Genomic DNA, 20415 nt, shown 5'->3' with positions numbered 1-20415 from the left:
GGACTAGTCCTCGGTGTTTGCTTCTTTTGGTGCTGCAACACTTCTTCACAGAGCCCTGCAATCTCAGACGGGGTTCTTCTGAGAGCAGTTACTGCCTCATCTTTGCCCCATGTTCCCACTAGGTTACAATAGGTTAATACTATAAAGCAAGGTTCAGATTTCAAATCTCACAACTGCCTCTCTGCTTGTGCCAGCATTCCTTGAGGCAGAGTGCCTATGGCATAAGGGGGTGGGGTGTTGAAGCCAGCAAGGCTGGTCTCATGGTTGGAGGTGTGCTTTATAGCATCAACAACTTTGCTGAATGGATGGATTTAAAGATTTCAAAGAGCTGACTTAGCAGCTCTTCTATCTAACCTCAGCTAGCTACACACATACTTGACATCCTATTCCTGTTACAGAGTACTGTGCACTGCAAGAACTTCATACTGAACACACAACCACTGGTGGGGTGGAAAACACTTCACTCCCCCTTTTAGATGAGATCATAACTTCACACATCTCTCTTTATTCCTAAGAAATGGTTCTTGGGGAGACCTTGGGTGTAGCTTTCATATTTGCATCTCAACTACTCTATTTGGGGCTGTGTTACCTTTACAGCTCTGACATGGTTCCTAATCAAATCATAAATCACAAAAACCTTGGGGGGTAATATTCATGTTTCTCATTTTCTCTAAACAATATCTGGAAAACAAAACCGCAACACTCTGTCAGGTTTGAGAAATTTAATGTCCTCCAGCCCCTCTGAAGTCTCAAATTGTTTGTTAAAAGAGCTCTCAAAAAGAAGGCAGGAAATTCCCCTTCCATTGTGACCCAGTTCATACTCTCAGGCCTCTTGCTTGACACCCCCATGGAAGTCAGAAATCAATCATCTCAGATTGCACATAAAATTTATCACCACCAATGTTAGCAACAGAGGCATCCCTGCCCTCTAACAGACAACATCCTGGAGCTGAAATCCATGGCAATTCTTAATTCAACTTATCAGGTTTTCCACAGAGCTCTGTGGATCCGTGGCATATTATCGTCGCAATCTCAGAAAGAATGCATGCTTGCACTCTTTGCTATCTAAGGGGTAATATTTGTCATAAAAATCCAAAATGTATTCTTCAGTCTTAAATCCAAATTTTTGGTACAGCAGCATAGCGGAGTTGCTTGCAGAGACGTGAAGGGTAACATCTTTGCCCATGCAGGTCTGCCAAAGAAAAAACACAGCCAGAAAATGAGAGCGCCTCCAGGGAAAAGGAGTTGGTGAAGAAACTCTTAAATTCTGGAATTTAACTAGCTGGGGAAACATGAGAAAAGCAGAGGCCTTGAAACAGAGAAATTACAACACATAGCAACAGCTGAAATCAGATGGGAACTGTTAATCAAAACCCTTTGTGACTGAGTAATCAGCAGTTTGCGGGCAGGAGCACAAGCTAGATTGTAACTGGTTAATTTTCCTATATCCTTTTCAGTTTAATTGATAATTAAACATTATCTCAAATGCTTAATAACAATGACCTGAAGAAACAAACAAAACAGCCAAAGCAGCAGACATTCTGCTTCTGGGACTGAACATGTCCCTGTCAGCAAATACACCTAGACTTGTTAGAATCACACTGGCACCACTAGGTTACCTCCGGGTGTGTCACACTGGAATTCCAGTCGAGCCACTCCCATCCTTCGCCCCCAGGGCTGACAGCCTGAGAAGCCCAGCTAAATATCTATGTTCAGAGAATAAGTGGCAACTCTGACATTAGCTTGGAGTGTCCTCATTATTTAACACCCAGATTATTCATAAAAAAATCTCCTATAATGTTAATATAATAATTCTTCAGACTTTAGAACTCTTTTCATCCGGTGCTCTGAAAGCATTTTGCATCCATTAAACAAATTGTAAGTACAGGGAACGAGTAGGATACAAGCCATTAAAGAATTTTAATGATAGAGCATTTGATCTTGGTTTGCAAGAAAACATAATGCTTGTTTTCAGAGGCTAGTAAAAAGACTCCCATCTGGATGAGGCCAGATTAAAGCAATCGAAATTAAGCCTAATGTGAAGTGGCAATCTCTTGTTATCACTGGAATCTGTTTGTGGTACTCCCACTGTTTCTGGGACATCAGTGCAAATCCTGGTTAGCTCTATTGAACTTGATGGCATTACTTTGGTTTTATGTCAGTGTAACTGGGAGCAGAATTTGGTCAATTGTTTATTACAGAGCCTTCAAAAAGTAGTGGTAATTTTCCACAACAGCCCATCCATCAGTAGACCTAAACTCAGCCATAAAGGAGACCTAATTCAGTTTTCATGCCTATTTGAATTTTGGCCTCTCCTCTGAAGAGGAGGTGTCCTCACTAGACTTTGTACCTCGAGTCCATTGAGGCCAGTGACCTCGAGGCAGTTAACGTGTTTGTAAAAACTAGTGAGGACATGCCTCACATGTTTGATCCAGGCTACAAACATTAATTCTTTACCTAAACTGAGCTGGATATGAACAAACAACCTACACATGAAAGATTATGTCATTAACTCTGCTTGTGATCTAGTCATTGATGGCTACTGACTGGGGTAGCTGACAGTTACAGGTAAGGAAAGCCATAATTGGTACTGGCTGAGTCTCCCCTTTCTTGAAAGTGGGATTAGCTCATCCAGTGCAGATCACAACTTTTCTTCTCTGCACTTGAGGTTTGCAGTGTTGCTGCTGAACAGTTACTGGCTGCTGATGGATGAATCAGAGCCAAACCCAAATACAGACAAGGCCTATATCACTCTGCTAATCTCTTAGAAGACCATCCAAGCCCCCATAGCCTACCCTATTTGAAAACGTCCTTTTAAATCCATTAAAAATTCTGTTTTAGTGTAACGATTTTCACAATATAAATTCACACAGGCTGATGGTAACACATCACCCATGTAAATAAGTAAACAAGGGAACAAAGGGTGGGAAGGGGGAGATAGAGAGGATAAAAACAAGCACTGTTGAACCAGAATTGTTTGCATTCATACATAAGGATGAAGACAATGCTGGCCTTTTATCAAGGGGAAGGATCTTCTTCCAGCTACCTGAATAAGATGGTAGATCATAAAAGTTGCAATCCCTGCTCTTCTCCACTCAGGGTGAACAAATAGAAAAGAGATGTAAGCTTCATTGTATTTCACATCAGGCACCATGAAGCCAAAAGCAATGATGACTTTTTTGTAAAGGACAACAACGCTGAAGTCTGGATACTGCAGGCATTCTGACAAATCTATTCCTACAGGGTGTGAGAAGAGCACAGCTATAATGCACTGCAAACCAAAGGAAAAATGTTATTGCAATACAATACAGTTTGTGCACTATCATACTGCCACGGCATGTTGGAGATTAAAATATTTTGCATAGAAAGATGCTATCAGTCCAGTGCCTATAAGCCCAAAATAGGAGTTTTACTGTTGGAGTCAATGGAAGCCGCATTTAGTCCATGTAGAAAAAAAACCCAAACCCTCCTTAAAAATGGATCTACAGCAGCCAGTGTTAAGAAATTAGCAATACTGATTCACACCCAAATGGTGTGAAAATAAAGATAAAAATCTAACAGAAAATGTGGTTCTGCTCTAAAAAGTGATGGCAAAATGGCATCTTGTTACCCAGATCTTCCTGTGTGTATTACGAGCCACATCGCCTGAATTTATAAAGGACCCAATTCCAAGCACACACATGAATAAAGTTACTCACATGTGTAAATGATAGCTGGATTGGGTCCTAAATATATTTGTACTGCTCTTTAATTCTGCCCTGCACAGCCAATAAAGCTGTGGGGCAGCATGATGGATTCTGTTACAGCTTACTCCTCAACAGGGTTGTATTGCTGGCAGTGGGTGATTCCAAAAGAATGTTGCTTGACTTTCAGATTTCAGGGTGAGTTTGCAGGGCTGCAGACTGAAAAAAACATATTTCTATTTGTAGACTGATTGGGTTTAGAGCCAGGCAGGTCAAATGAAAAGTGGAAGCCCAAGAAGCCATGTGTAAGGAAGCCACCTACTCTTCTGCTGCTGAGACCTCTTTCCATGAAGAAGGAAGACAGAGTAACATTAGATTTTTTGCAGATGCAGTAAAGGGTTCATAGATTTTTGGGACAAAGCACAGAAATTAAAATGATCCTACCCAGATTTTAATCTGATTTATTAAGCTTAGATTCAACAGAGATTTTTTGCAATCAGTTAAATTGAGGAAGTTAACTTTTTTCCAATGAAGACATAATCCAAAGATGTTATCTCACCATAAAACCACAATGAACTGGAATTAGTTCTCTTGGTGCACTATCCTAGTGGAAACAAGGCATTGTCTTTTTTATCTTAGCATAGCCAATCAAGATCAGCCCTACAATCCCCACCCAGGGTTTACTTCCACTAGCTGCTTCAAGGAAAAAACTATATTGCCTCATGTCCAGTAGGATTTTATTATCTCAATGTAAAAAAAAACAAAAAAAAAAAACCTTTTTTCAGTGTAGGCCTAGCTTTGTAAAAGCTAGTGTAGACACTCCCCACATGTTTGTGGTTTACCCTGTGCTGATCCCCCCTAGCCTGGAACAAAAATTAATTATCTGAGCCTTTACAAAGGCCCTAACTACCTTGAATTAAGTGGCAATAAGAGATATTCTTTAAATCACTTTTCAGAGAACAGTGCACTTGATCCATGTCTGCAGTCCTTAGCGCAACAGGGTTCTGGTTCATGCCTGGTGCTCCTAAGAACTTCGGTAACACAAATAATTAATAATAAATATAAGTCAGATTCTCCATTACACCTGGGCAAAGTTAGTGCCCAGTACCTGTAAGCCATTACCATTCTAATTTGGTAGTATTTTACACCCACTTTGCACAGATGGAAATGCAGAAGCAAGATGCAAGGCAGGGGAGAATCAGCCCTTCATGTTTCCTCAAATGCTCATTAAAACTCTCAGAAAAATGAAAACAATTGATATATTTGCAAAGGTGGAATAACAGAGTAACAACATGTTTTCTCTAGAATGTATATTATTCCTGAGATTCAAAATTTCATGGAATGCTGGGAGCAAACAGTGGGATTAATCAATATCTTGCTTGAGAAAGAGCTGGGTGGAGTGAGCAGTGGAGAAGAATTAATTAGCGATAAGAAGTGTTAATTATCTCAGGGCTGCAGTCTACTGTGAAATGACTCAGCTTGTCTGTACACAAAAGTTGTATGGCTTTAACTATTCTCATAAAGCAGTACAACCCCCCCCCCCTCCCCCAAACACGGCTTGTATACTGGCTTATGCAAGTATAGTTCAGGGCTCATCTACATGGGAGGTATTTCCCTTATACTAGTATAATTATACTGGTATGGTTAAAGCACTATAAATTATACTGGTATAACTCCCCTGTACAGACACTCTTACTCCAGAATTAGTTTCTTTTTTAGGTTATTTAAACTGTTTCCCAAGTAACATAAACTAAGTCAGAAAAAAACACTCTTATGCCACAACTACAAGTCCCCATGGGGAGTCACATTGGTATAATTATGGCACTTTAAATTTACACCCTTCCTTACACTAGTATAATTTCCCCATGTAGACAAGCCTTATTCTTGGAGATGTTTGTATCAGTATTAGGCACCTTTATACTAGTATAATTGCAGCCACACTAGGGGTTGTACTGGTATAACTATTTCAGTAGAAAAATCACACCTTTAACCAACATAGGGCATGTCTGCGCCACAATCATGGGGTGTGATTGCAGTTTGGGTACACATACCCCAAGCTATCTTTAATCTCATTAGCTCAGGTATCACAGCAAGGAAACCAGGGCAGCTGACCAAAACCCTGGGTAATTACTTACAGGGCTAGCCCACTATATCACAGCTTCAGTGCTCTGGTACATAAACTAGCTTGATTAAAACTAGATACATTAATTTTCATTAAGAGCCTAAAGACCTTTGTGGACCTGGGCCTTGGTGCTTATCACAAATTCCTGTCTCTGTCATAAGGATAAGCACTGAGTGAGTGGATGGGGGATTGAGGGATTTGGAGGGGTGGTGGAGGAGAGCTGTGATAAAGGCATTCAGCTTCTGTTAGAACCAGAAGGTGTCTCATGCTTTCCGAAGCTTGTGTAAAGAAAGACGTGCCAACTTATCTACTACTGATTTGGGTTGTAACGGACGGACAAGCACAATGGTTCCCTGAGGGTCTTAAGGGTGCTACTGCAATACAAACAATATCTGATAATAATAATCTGCCAACCAAAGTGTAGTGCAAATATTTATTTTAAAATATAGGTGTGTACTGCTTGTGGGTTATTAAAAACTTAGTTTGCAGTGTTCTAGAAGCTGAATGAAACAGCAGTTCATCATTACTAATTCAGTACTGCCTAGAAACCCAAGATCAGGGCTCCATAACAACACGCACACAGTAAGAGACAGCCCCTGCCCCAAGGAATTTACAATCCAATAAAAAAGCAATGCAGATAATCCCTATTTTACCAAAGGGGAACTGAGGCCCAGAGAGTGTAAGGACCTTGCACACAGGGAGCATGCGTCAGAGCCAGGAATCATACCCAGATCTCTTGAGTTCAAGTCCAGCTTGTTGAGGCCTTGTGCTTATTAGGAAGAAACTTTCTTCTCAAATCAGTTAGGAGTAGGTGTCTGGTAAAACATCTGTCTACTATGTTAAGGTCCTGATTCAGCAAAACACTTACGCATGTGCTTAGCTTTATGCATGCAAGTACTCCTGCTGGCTCACAGACTCAAAGCACAGTACATGTTTAAAGGCCAACTGCCCAGTACTGTTTGATCTCAGAAATGTAGAGGCTGACAGGTCTTTCCCATACAGACCATCTGACAGAATTCCTCTTAAATACATATTTATAGAACAAACGAATACCCACTGAGGAAACAGACCTGCTCCAAAAATAATTTTTGAAACACAGCCTTTTCTTTCCTAGAAAACCAAGTACTGAGGGAATCCCACCTGGCCAGAAGAATTCATGGCACATGGAGTTGATCGTGGGGATGTGGTTCGGGCGAACGTAGCAATAATCAATGGGCGCTTCAGGCTCAGCCTTCCAGTCAGGATCATTCTTGTGCGGATGGGCACAGATTTCTGCCAGCAGCTGGAGTTTCGGAGGCTTGGTCTCATGGTCACGCCTGCCAGTACCACAAAAAACAATCAACAATAGGGAAGACAAGTTGGTAACAATAACTGCCATTGCTGCTAAACATTTGCTGCACAGGAAACATTCCTCACATTCAAATGCTACAAGAGGATATTATGTTTCATTTGTTCAGGTGGAAACTTGTGCCCAACCAGGCAAAAATACAAGCTATTTACCAGAAGCCAGGATGCTTTTGAAATCCAAAACACCCTGGACCAGTCTGCCCCTAAGGATGGGAAGAGAGAATGATAGAAGTGAAATTCAGGCTCTAGGAGTCTGTACCTGATGTAAGGTTTCAGGACGCGAGACGTGTAGGGACTGACGATGCTGTGGTCTGTCAAGTCTTCTGAGCCTACCAATCGGTACAGAAATTTTGTTGTCTGGAACCTATATCCCTTCATAGCAGGAAGTGTAGTCTACATGGCAAGACAAAATTAAACTCTCATGTCAAGGGAGTTGCCCAACAGCCTAATGTTTGGAACTGAAAGTTAGAGAAGGGGAAAAGACTTCTCATAGTCAGGGCTTCCCCCTGTCCAATCAGGGTGTCTGACACTTACAGTCCACTGCTCCTGCCCATTGTGACTCCACAGCTCCCCCCAATTTCAGAGCCTTATCCTGCAAAGTGCTGAGTGCACCCATCACCCACTGATATCTTGGGTGTGCCCGTTTCCACATGGCAAGAAACTAATGCAACTTATCAAGGTACTTACACAGGCTCTATCACCAGTGTTTGAATGCAAAATGAGCATGAGCAACTGGAACTTAGCAATGGTGGCATCTATACGTGTTTGTATTTCACAGCGGATTACCCAACAGTAGAACAGGGCTGGGAAGTGTGTTGGTGTGGATTCATTTGCTCAGTCACGTAATCCTTTTTACTTTTGGAGTCAGACTTCCTCAGTATGATATCTACTGCCTACCACAGAAGCCTCGGGACAGCTGGCCCCAGAAGCTAACTTGGATTTGAAAGCACTTACCTGGTACCTGTCCAGGATCCTGAAGCCCTGGCTAGTCGTTCTGTATGTTGCATGCCCTGCTGGCAGTCTGGAAATGCCTCTTTCTTTGGCTCCATAGATCCCATCAACCAAGAGCAGAGCAGCATTCACAACCTGGTCCAAGTCAAAGAGCGGCAGTCCCCTTTCCCTCTTGGCCTGCCGGACTATCAGCTTGCGCCTCAGCCGCCGGGCCTCCGGAGTCATGCTCACAGCATTGGGACAGGCCTCCAGCCGCTTCAGAAGAAGCTTTTCCTCATAGATGCTAACAGATGTGTACTTGGGAGCTTTGGGCTTATTGTCCTTCTCTGCCTGTGGCTTCCTCTTGTCTCGCCCCCTGGCCTGTAGGGATGCATTTGAATCTTCAGCATCTTCGCTGTCACCTTCCATCCTCTCTGCTTTCTCTTCTTCACTCTCCACCTCTTGCTTGATCTGCTCAGGCGTTTTCACTTTCTTTCGGCTCACTATCATAGGCCCAGCAGGAGGGGGAATGTACTCTATTCCTGGATCTATGACTCCATCTCCTTCCATTTCTTCATCATCTGTACAGAAGACCAAAATAACTCAGCAGAGACACACAAATGCAAAGCAGCATAGCAAGAACATCAGCCCAGGGGATTTGTGGCTTAAGTGTGAAAGAAATATAATTTGGCATTTTCCTGTAACATCCTTCCTGTTTGTCATACACTCCAGGGCCTACATTTTCAAAAGTGACTAGTGATTTTGGATGCCCAACTTAAGAAGTCTTAAAAGATCCTGATTTCAGAAAGTGTGGAGCACCTGCCATTTAAGGTCCTTTTCAGGTTATTCACAGTTTGGCCTCTTAAATTGGGGGCACTCAAAATCAACAGCCTTTTGAAAATTAGACATATTATTTTTCTTCTATTTTAAAGGAACACTTAAAATTTTTCTCTCTTTACTTAATGACTTCCTTGAAAATTCCTTAAGAGCATGAATACTGGTGCAATAAACCACCAGAGCAGAGTTGAACCCTTACAGTTTACTGGCCAGATGGTCAGCTGGCATAAATTGGACAAGTTCCACTTAAGTTAATGGAGCAATGCTGATGAGATGCCCTTACTTACAGTGAGTAGTGGTTACTCCATGTGTTCCCCCTAATGATTTCATGGTATAAAGTACTATTTAGCTTGAGTAAGCATCTCACAACCTGATCCCGAATTCATCTCTTTTAATTGGGAATGTTATGTCTGTACTCAGCCAAATGAAAGCACTAGAAACCAAACAAACAAAAACCTCAAAACTTCTTGATATGAATGACTCTTTCCGTTAAGAGAGCTCTCTAATTTTGAATGCTACCTGACACTGCAACCCTAATACCTGTCATATTGCTTTATGCAGGAACTACTGGGTGAAATTCTCTGCCCTATGTTATAAAAGATGTCATACTGGATGACCAAAGTGGTCCCTTTCTGCCTTAGAATCTATGACTACATCTGTCTGAAAATCTAATTTAGATTGTCATATAATTAAGAAGAAAACTGCCAGTCATTTTCCATCATGCCTTGAAGTAAAGTAAACAGGTTATTCTTTTGTCAAGGTAACTATGTCAACCCTATTGTTAGAAACTGCTTGTCACTTCCTATTGAACAAAAAACATGGCATCTCTTACCATGAAACAAGGCCTGTGGTGGCATTACATCGGGGATGAGATCTGCTTCTGAGAGCAGGCTGGGAGTAGCTGAGTGGGAAGCTGGAGTCCCGGGAGCAGAGAAGTCCAGAGATGGGGAAGGAGACGGGCTCGTCAGAGGAGTTCGATCCGATGAGCTCAAAGATGAGAAGTCAATCACTTCCCCCTTCTCAAGAACCATGTCAGGGCGACGGCCTCGGCTGGTGAATTTGACAGGAGTAGAGGAGGTGCTTCGGTCCAGGAAGCCGGCTGCCTCCTTCTGGGCTCTCCTGATGTCCTTGGCTTCTTGAGTGCGAGACCTCTTCTCCTTCAGCTCCATGGCTGACTCTACAGGATTGCGGCTCACCCGCTTCCTCAGCCCCTCCACTGTAATGATGGGATCCAGAGGTGGCTTTGAAGCTGCTAGGGAATAAATAGCTTATTTATTCTAAAAGGTACAGCTTTTGATGCCTCTTTACTTGTCATTTATATTCACATGAGCAAGTTTTGATAGCAGTCTTTTAAGGAGTGCCTTCAAACCATGGATGAAATGCTTCCCTGTGCAGAGCATCCAGCATAAAGGTTAGGCACTAGGTAAGCCCCATACTGGCCCTCTGCACAGGAGTGAATTTCACTGCATGTGACTAAACCAACAAAAGATGCTTTAAAAAGAAAAGAACATCAAAGTAACAGGGAGTAGAGAAATTGTGGCAATTACATAGGGAGGAAAGCGGTACAAAATACAAAAGCATTTGGATCATTTAAATGGCAGCATGTGTCTATATACTACAAAGAGGGTGTAAAATACTATGTGCCTCTTCTCACGCTGGTGTAAATCTGGAGAAACTCCTCTGAAGTCAATGGATTTACATCAGTGTAAAACTAGTGCAAATGAGAGCAGAAATATGCCCTGCAACGTCACTCACCCTATCCACAGCTGTGCCATTTAAATTAAGTGTCATCTCATACCTTTAAACACTGTCAATTCTGGCCTGACTAGAACCCTGTGTGTTGTCATCAGAACAGTTACCTTTTGTTTTCAGTGCAGATGCAGAGAGCTTCTCTGCTTCAGGTTTCATCGTAGGAGGCTTATTGTGAACAAGTTTCCACCATCCAGGTTCTCCGAATTCCTGTGCCCCTGAGCGGAAAAACAAGGGACTCCCTACAGAAAGGCAGCCAGCAACAGTGCTCCACCAAGTTGAAGTCTTTTTCCTAAATCAAGAAAGGGAAAAATGAGACACACCAAAAACATTTTAGTTGGACTTTATTCTCCTTCCTCAAAGAGACAACAGTGAATGCCTGTCCCATTTACTCTGATGTAATAGTTCATTTGGCTTCCAGACTTGAAGCATTTCAACAATGCTACTCCTTCTGATTTCCACTGGGTGATTTCAAGCTGGATTTGGGGCACCAAGTTCCAAGACCGAGCTATGAGTAACAGCTGGATTCTGCTCTGAAAAGCAATTCCACTTTGATTCTCTCTCAAGGACTCACAATATCCAATATGCTAAATTGACAAGTAAAGGAATGGTTTTCCTAGCTGCTGGTGCTGTATTTGTTCAGGCTTTTGTATCACCAACCATAAAGATTCTGCAGCTGGGTCTTAATCAACAGTTCTATTGATGATACAAGAGGCAGAACAGAATCCATCTCACTCGCCAGTAGCTGTGCTAACTCACCAGTGCTAAGAAGAGTAAAAACTTATTCTGCTGTTAAAGTCAGTAGATAGGACTCAGGATACAGAGGGACTGACAGAACTGCTTTGAGAGCCTTGATTTCGGTGTATTTAGCAAAAGTTGTCTATGGATGTAGCACAGGCCACCTCATCTGTTTATGCTTGGTGGGCACCTGAAAAAAGTAGCAAGAGGCACAGCGAGAACCCCTGAGACTGAATCCAGGACTCCCTTTTAATGGCCATCTCATCCTGTGACAGCAGGTCAGAAGGTATTTGGGCGGGGAAGGGGGCTGGAGGCTGCCACAGGGTAAACCAGCCATTTAAGGGTGTTCTGGGTTCGGCCTCACATGTGACTAGTCTGAAATGAAGTAGCTACATCCCCAAGCTTTGGGACAATGTGCAGGGCAGAGTTATTTTGCAGGAGGCTATTCTAGTTTCTCCCCTCCGAGCAAGTGAAACAATCCTCCATTCTCTCGCAGCGGAACATGCATGGAGGACAGGAAGCATTCCTGCTGGCGGCTGGGTGTAACAAGAGTGTAGTAAAGTGCAGGGAACATTTCCCAGAAGCGAGTAGCACATAAAAGGAGGTGATGGATCTCTCAGTGGGGGAGAATGGGCCATCAGCTGCCTTCTTATCATGAGGCTGCTACCTCCAAGGGAGTCAGTGCTAAAACCTCTAAAAGCAGAGCCTGCTGGGAGAGCTGCCTCATTTGAATCCTGTTTTATTGGTACCATCAATGGTGGTGGTCAGGGTAACACAAAAATCAAGTACTCGTGTTTTAAACAGAAAACAATAAAAGCAAAGAAATATATTCCAATTAGACAGAAAGGCCAGATACTTATGTCCACGTTGACAATCCAATCTATAACGGCAGAGGTTTGTTTTGTCTCCACTCTGTCCCCATTGGCATATGCGTGTCCTTTTCCATCAGAGTCAGAACAGATTCAGTGAGTTGCAGGGTATACTTAGAAAAACACACTTCATGCTCTATGTGCCTAAACAATGCCGAACTACTGTGCTGAGAGAGAGAAGCGATATCAGTTATGAACAAGCCCTTTTATTCTGTTAGCTTCTTTCCTGACACCATTAAATCAATTAGAAACTAGAACGATCCCTGCTGAAGGAAAATCTTATATTGGCTTTCTTCTTATAGCAGGCATCCAAAGGTCACACATGGTACAAGCAACCTTTGATGTGCATCGGGATTTGTCAGGCTAGCAAAGAGCAGTTAAAAACGTAAAGTGAGCCACTTTTATTTAACCTGCCTCTAGTTTATAGCTAAAACATATACTGTGAAAAAGATCACAGTGTCACAATGTTTTGTAGTGGACAGTAAACAAGAGATTTCATTAAGGAAAGATCCAAAACAAGATGAAATAGGAAAGATCAGTTTCTTTCTCTACGTGTTCTGATCTCACATCAGTTTTGTGTCACTTTAATTCTATTCATTTTGATGGCATTCTCCCTTATTTACACCTGTGTAAATGAGATTAGAATCAGGCCCTATGCGTTCAGAGGCAATTAAGAGAGATTTTAGGGTTATGATTTTGGAGGGTTATACTGAAAGGAATCTGGGAATTTCACAAAAAAAGTACAAGGATCTATATCTAGTTCTGTACAACACTAATTCTCTTTCACTGAGTAACAGGCTTTTTCCTGAGAAATCCCTCCATATCCCTGTTGGAGTTCTGCAGGTCAAGCCCTGCACTTTCTTCCTTCTCGCCAGCCCTGAATTGAATAAGGAGAGAAATCTCTGAATAATTTGGGATTCCTGTTTTCCAGCTGAGCAACACAATTTCTTCCCTGTCTGATCTCCATTCTGAGTTTCAGGGAAACACTGGCTTTACCTGTTCCCTAATAGGAAAGTCCAGTGTTTCTCAATAAAAGCACAAATATCTTCTTTCCATCTGAAGTATCCTTGACGGCCAGTTCCTTCCAGGGACAGGTTGTACATCGCCAGCATGACAACCTGGAACACAAAAGGAAACGGATTCAAAAGATCCATTACCATTTTGTCTGATGGGAAAACACCCTCTCCTTTGCTGATTTTCCCTACTTATGCAAAGCTTCCAATTGATTCACAACCACATAGCCAATCTATGCAACCCATGATCTTGTTACTTTTACTCATCCTTTCTTCCTTCCTATTGTTCGTCATGCTCATCTGCTTTACTCCATCCAGGGATTCTCCCATGCCAGGGGAATCCTCAGCTATCTGGTGATGCTTTTTTACATCCTCTTTGAACAGCATGAGTGGCATAAAGGGTTGAGGATCTAGATCACTGTATTTGGGGACAGGAGGTCTTTTCTCTCCAGAAAAGATGGGTACCAAATGGTGCAGTTTGCTAATCGTGTAGAAATGTGTGGACCCTTTGGGTATTTTTATTTGCTTAATGTCTCTTTCCACTTAGAATCCAGTAAAAGCAGATAAATCCTTAAAATATATGATATCCCATGGATCAATCTGCTTTTGCTTTGTCTTTACTGAACACAGTCCATTTAGAGCACATTTACATACATCACAAACAAACTCAATTGACTTGCTAAGTGCCAAAATTAAAGCACAGTTTTGGAAATCAGTCTTATTTGTGAATAAATCTAAGAGGACAAACTGTCAATTACACTGAACCATTTCAGCCTGGAATGCAAATATTAATGGTGCAGATGGGATTAGAGCTCTTGCCGTCAAACACTCAACTCCCTTAGAGGCTGTCTCCTATAGGGATTTATACTCTACTTAGGGCTCTGGAACCTACTCTGGGGGGAGAGGGTCTCCTAACAAAGTATGGGGGGTTTCTAAGCTTTGCTCCCACTACTGCTAATGGGAGAATACATACACCCTCTAGTTTTTTCCAAAAGTCCTTTCCATGTTTGATAATTGCTGCTCTAGACATTTACACACTGAACCCAGGGTCACTGCAGAAACAGCTACGTGGAATAGTGTTCTAATGACAAAACACAGGTCAGAATTTTAAAAACACTGGTCATTTCAATAGGTGAGATTAGATGGTCTCAATAGCCCTTTCTCACCTTAAGATCTAGGAATCCATGTCTTTGTTTGTTTTCATATGTCAGATAAGGTGATTCTGCCACTTCCCAACCCCAGACTTGCAATCCTGGAGGCACTGCTTCTAGTCTAAAACTGCCTCTGGGAAGGTGCATTTTCTTTGTCTTCTCTTGTCTTGCTTTCTTGTTATCTCTGACTTTTTCTCTCCCCTCTGTCACTCTTCTTCCTCCACGCTAGAAACCAACATAGTCTAATCCTAGTAGCATTTATTGGACCAGAATCTCTGGACTAGCCAAGCTGAGCTCAGTGCACATTTGGAGTAGGAACAGTGAGGGGGGCACCAGTGCATCTCTAAGATCCTAGGATTGCCTAGCACCGGCCCAGTCCCTGGCATAAATTCAGCTATCAGGCTGCTCTATTTATCTTCCACCTACTGCCAATGATCCCTAGAGGCTGTTCTGGAGTCAAGAATTGCTGAGGATCACGGGGGTGTCAAGACACTCTGGCTGCAGCCCCTTTCACCAGGCCATATGCCCGTTCTGGTTGCTACAAGAGGGTGACATAGAAGCCACTACAGAAGCTCTAAGCCACCTGAAGGAGGCTGAATCCTCAAGTTGCTGGATCTGCCAGCTGTGAGTCTGCTTTGTGCCAGCTGGAGTAGTACAAATCAGCTCTAGTACTCTGAAGCATCGAGTATTATTACTAACTTCATTTAGAAGATGTGCATAGTCATGCAAACCCTTGGGCCCATGAGCAGCAGACTGCCAGCAATGGACAGGGAAGTGGACACTTCTCATGATCCATGCTGAGGCAGAGCATCACGACTGCCCAGAGGGCACAAACGTATGACCCAGCACCACTGCACTGTACGTGCTGGCTGGAATCCTGCATCTGAAATAAAGAACACTGACCAGCAGCAGCCACCATAGCTGGGTCAGATTCACCATTCTGCGATACAAATAAGCATTTGTGGCAGCGTGTCTAAGAGGGCTAACTCCTTCTCTTCCCAAACTGAATGGTCAGACAAACATTCTAACTATTATACACAGAAGATGTACCTCAGTCAGCCTCAGTCCTATTCCAGCTGAGCAAATATCTCAACCTTGCCTAAAAACAAAAGTGAACTGGGGAAACACCTTAAAGTTGGTCAGATTTACTAAGCCCTTGAAGTCCTGCAATGAAGACAACTGGGGCTCTTGGTTGCAATTGCAATCAAAACTAAGCTGCATATCATGTAAGGAATCCTTCAGAGAGATGTTACTGTAGGACCAACATTACTGCTAAGTAAATCAGAGATCATTTGCTGATGCGGCTTCATGACTGGCTAAACCAGTAAATCCCAACAAAGACTATTACTAATATGCATGCAGCCGATCTGGAGCCTTTCTGAGCTGTGTGGAGCAGAGATTTCTTTGTTTTCAGGGACCCAGCAGCCCTTTTGTTGTTGCATTGACATCCCAGTGGCTTTAAACTGCAAAGAATCATAGGTCTGGAAGGGACCTGGAGCGGTCATCTAGTCCATTCCGAAAGGCATGAACAAGTGAGTGGTGTTTGTCTGAACTGTTCTTTAAAACTTTAATGACAGGGATTCCACAACCTCTCTAGGTAACCTATTCCAGTACTTAACTATCCTTATAGTTAGAAAGTTTTCCCTAATATCTAACCTAAATCTCCTTTGCTGCAAATTAAGCCCATTACTTCTTGTCCTACCTTCAGTGAATAGGGAGAATAATAGATCACCCTTCCTCTTTATAACAGCCCTTAATGCATCTGAAGATTGTCATCGTGTTCCCCCCCTCACTCTTCTTTTCTTAAGACTAAACATGCCCAGTTTTTTAACCTTTCTGCACAGGTCAGGTTTTCTTAATATTTTACCATTTTTGTTGCTCTCCTCTGGACTCTTTCCAGTTTGTCCACCTTTCTTAAAGTCTGCCACCCAGAATTGGATACAATACTCCAGCTGAGGCCTCACCAATGCCGAGCTGAGCAGGACAATTACCTCCTATGTCTTACATACCACCTTCCTGTGAATACACCCCAGAATTATATCTGCCTTTTTTACAATTGCATCTCATTGTTGTTTTATAGTCTATTTGTGATCCATTATAACCCCAGATTATTTTCAACAGTACTACTGCCTAGCCAGTTATTCCCCATTCTGTAATTATGCCTTTGATTTTTTTCCTAAGTATAACACTTTGCACTTCTCTTTACTGAATTTTTCATTTTGTTTGATCTCGGACCAATTCTCCAATTTATCATGGTCATTTTGAATTCTAATCCTGTCCTCCAAAGTGCTAGCAATCTCTCCCTGTTTGGTGACACCTGCATATTTTCCATTCCATTATCAAGTCTTTATTGTAAATGCTGAACAGTACTGGACCCTAGACAGTCTCATGGGACCCCACTAGATATGTATTCCCAGTCTGACAGCGAACCATTGATAACTATTCTTTGAGTGTGATTTTTCAACAAGTGCATCTACCTTATAGTAATTTCATCTAGACCACATTTCCCTAGTTTGCTTATGAGACTGTCTTGTGGGACTATGTCAAAAGCCTTACTAAAATAACCATATATCATGTCGTCTATTTCCCCTGTTCACTAGCACTGTAACCCTGTCAAAGAAGGAAATTTTGGTTAGTTTGGCATGATTTGTTCTTGACAAATCCACATTGGCAATTACTTATTCCCCTATTATCCTCTAGGTGCTTACAGAATGATTGCTTAATAATTTGTTTCAGTATTTTTCCAGGTATCAAAGTTAAGCTGACTGGTTCATAATTCCTTGGGTCCTCTTTGTTCACCTTTTTAAAGATAGGTATTATATTTGCCCTTTTCCAGTCCTTTGTGATCTTACTGGTCCTTCATGAGTTCTCCAAGATAATCACTAATAATGCCAAAATTGCTTCAGTTAGTTCCTTAAGTACCATAGTGCCCTGCTGACTTGAATACATCTAGTTTATCTAAATATTCTTTAACCTGTACTTTCCCTAGTCTGCCTTGCGTTTCTTCCACCTTGTTGTTAAATAATGTTAAGCATCTGGTCACAATTAATCTTTTTAGTGAAGACTGAAGCAAAATAGGCATTAAACACCTCAGCCTGCTTGGTTTCATCCTTTATTAGCTCTCCTTCTTCGCTAAGTAGTGAACCTACACTTTCTATCATCTTTCTCTTGCTCCTAATATATTTATAGAACCTCTCTTTATTGCCTTTTATGTCTCTTGCTATATGTACCTCATTTTATGTGCCTTAGCCTTAGCCTACTGGCTTGCACTATTCTTTTGTACTCATCCTTAACAACTTGTCCGTGTTTCCACTTTTTGTAGGATTCATTAAGGACCTCCTGATGCAGCCATATTGGGCTATTACTATTTTTCCCATCATTCCTTCGCATCAGGATAGTTTGCTGTTGTCTTCTTGATATTGTCTCTTTGAGAAACTACCAGCTCTCCAGAATTCCTTTTTCCCTTAGAAACTTTTCCCCCATGAGACCTTACTTACCAGTTCTCGGAATTGTTAAAGGCTGTTTTTTAAAATCTATTGTCCTTACTCTGCTGCTCTCACTTCTTCCTTTTCTTAGAATCATAAATGCTATTATTTCATGATCACTTTCACCCTAACTGCCTTCCATCATCAGATTCACAACCAATTCCTTCCTGTTAGTCAGAATCAAATTTAAAATGGCTGTCCCCTGGTTACTTCCTCTACTATCTGAAACAAGAAGTTGTTCCCAAAACATTCCAAGAATTTATTGGACATTTTGTGTTTTGCTGTATTATTTTTCCAACAGTGCCCATATGCCCCAAAATTGTTAAACACCCAGCCGCTAAATCACATTCTCTTCGCTTTTCTAAACTTGTGTTCAGTTGTACTGAACAATAAGCATGGATGAAAAATAGGTAATTTGGCTCTTTACAATACATGAAGACAATCTTTTCAATTTACTCATAAAATGTCCACTTCCTGATAAGCAGGTAAATAGCAATCCACCGAAAACTCATGGGTAAATTTCTTCACCACCTGTGACTGACTCCAAATTTCAAGGTTTTATGTACATTGTACACATAGCAACTTTTGAAAGTCCTGTTGGTCTTATGCTCGAGTGAATGCTTTTACTTACTTGCTGCCAGGTTAGTCTCAGCCGTTCAAACTGCTCCTTCCCATCTTCTGAGCAATCAGAGCAAGTAAACCTGAAAAAGTTATCTCCCTTGAGGTAGCTGAGTTGTTCTCTCAGCTGACCTAAAATAAACAAGCAAAAGGGATATGCCTCAGTCATAGGAAAAATGGAGCAAAATAAATTTGGATTCAGAACAGTGTTTATCTGCTGAGCAAGAGATCAGCAACTCTGATAATTCCATAACAGGAACTATAGAAACTTGGTGTGGTGCTTAATTTTACAGTTAGAGAAGCCAGTAAGGATGAATAGAAAAAACCCACACATTAAAGATGGGCTTTCCTACTTAATACTTGAATTCATGTAAAAAAAAGCCAAAGATTTTAATACATGTAGTGTTATTGTAGCCATGTCGGTCCCAGTATATTAGAAATACAAGGTGGGTGAGGTAATATCTTTTATTGGACCAACTTCTGTTTATGAAAGAGACAAGCTTTCAAGCTACACAGAGCTCTTTTTCAGGTCTGGGAAAGGTATTGACACTATAACACTCTCAGTACCTTTCCCAGACTAATTGAAACACTGTAACTAAAAGATATTACAAAAATACATGTCCATACTGTGCATTTGACAGCACTTTGTGTCTGGTCACTTTCACTGATCATTCTGGTGATCAATTTCCCTTGTTTGGGTCTTTCAAACAGCAACAGAAGATAGAAAAAAATGTTTTTAACATAAAAAATTGATTGTCAAACTACAAACACTGGCAAAATGACTCAGGATCAGGTGTACTACCTAAATAGATTAGACTTCAAGTTGACTGTGTCCCTTTAACTTCTTCCTACTGAACACTAAACGTGAAATCCTGGCTCTAGTAAAGTCAGTGGCAAAACTCCCATTGACTTCACTGGAGAAAGGACTTCACCCTAAAGCTTTTGGCAAACTGGGCAGTTGAACTGACAGGTTTGGACCAAGCCAGAAAAGTTCAGTATTTCCTGCCTCAAAATTGATTTTGGAAAGTAAAAACTATTGTATTAGCATATGAAGAAAGCTAAAAGAGTTTATATTATGTTAAACAGAGATATAGGAGAGATCAGTTTAGCTATTTAGCACAAAATACCCTCTTCTCAGGGCTGCGGCTACTGGATTATATTGTTCTGTGAAGGCTAATCTATGTTCAGGATACCACGGAACCATTCTTATATACAGAAGGCTGGAATCTATTCATACAACCCACTCAAATGACAAACCAATCAGGAAAATAATAATAGTTAGCTCTTATGTAGCTCTTTTCATCAGTAGATCTTTACAAAGGAATTAAGTATCATTATCCCTGTTTTACAGATGGGGAAACTGAGGCACGGAGAAGGGAACTGACTTGCCCAAGGTCACTCAGCAGGTCACTGGGAGAGCTGAGAATATAACCCGGGTCTCCTGAGTCCCAATCCGGAGCTCTATCCACTAGACATCACTGTCTGCCATACATTCAGGAAAAGAACATGCATTATTTTCTGGAGGAAAAAGAACAAGTAAACCCATAAAAGGAAAATGACAAAGATAACAGAAAATCTTGACTCTCACTTGCTGGTATCCACTTCTGACATTTCTCACAGTAATAGAACATCTCCTCCATCCAGGATGCATCCCCCTCATCACTGTTCAAGGAGTCCCCACTCTGATCATGGGATAAATCCACTGATGCCTGATCCTCGGACTCAACAATGAGGAGAGTCTCCCCTTCCACTTCACCCTCCTCCAGTCCTTCTGAAGTTGATGTCCTTGTAGCTTCGTCATCATGACGACTCATCAGCCCAGTCATGTGAACGTTATTATCCATCCCTTCTTGGCAAGGAGAAGAAAATTATG

The 20415-nt window shown here is 41.7% G+C and overlaps 1 protein-coding gene across 4 annotated transcripts; it reads right to left on the bottom strand.

The window, feature by feature from the left end:
* Positions 1–41: 41 nt before the first annotated feature.
* KAT14 (lysine acetyltransferase 14) lies at positions 42–20393 on the bottom strand. 4 transcript variants are annotated; one of them, XM_067565357.1, is made up of 10 exons: positions 20131–20393; positions 18556–18674; positions 13272–13393; positions 10779–10960; positions 9752–10171; positions 8107–8663; positions 7412–7545; positions 6946–7121; positions 3047–3237; positions 42–1192 (listed from the first exon to the last, which is right to left on the bottom strand). In XM_067565357.1, exons 1-10 carry the CDS (start codon positions 20384–20386, stop codon positions 1019–1021), a joined length of 2331 nt encoding a protein of 776 aa, XP_067421458.1. In that variant the 5' UTR covers positions 20387–20393; the 3' UTR covers positions 42–1018. The 4 variants fall into 4 exon arrangements, with proteins under 4 accessions (XP_067421458.1, XP_067421459.1, XP_067421461.1 ...); XM_067565358.1 differs by having other exon boundaries at positions 9752–10168; XM_067565360.1 differs by lacking the exon at positions 42–1192 and adding an exon at positions 4243–4287 and having other exon boundaries at positions 3150–3237.
* Between the last annotated feature and the right edge of the window lie 22 nt (positions 20394–20415).

Source organism: Emydura macquarii, unplaced genomic scaffold (assembly GCF_026122565.2).
Source record: "Emydura macquarii macquarii isolate MOO-44397 ecotype Brisbane River unplaced genomic scaffold, CSIRO-AGI_Emac_v2 contig_2676, whole genome shotgun sequence".
Classification (NCBI taxonomy): domain Eukaryota; kingdom Metazoa; phylum Chordata; order Testudines; family Chelidae; genus Emydura; species Emydura macquarii.
The sequence above is the reverse complement of the archived record's forward strand: the minus strand, read 5'-3'. Positions and strand labels throughout refer to the sequence as shown.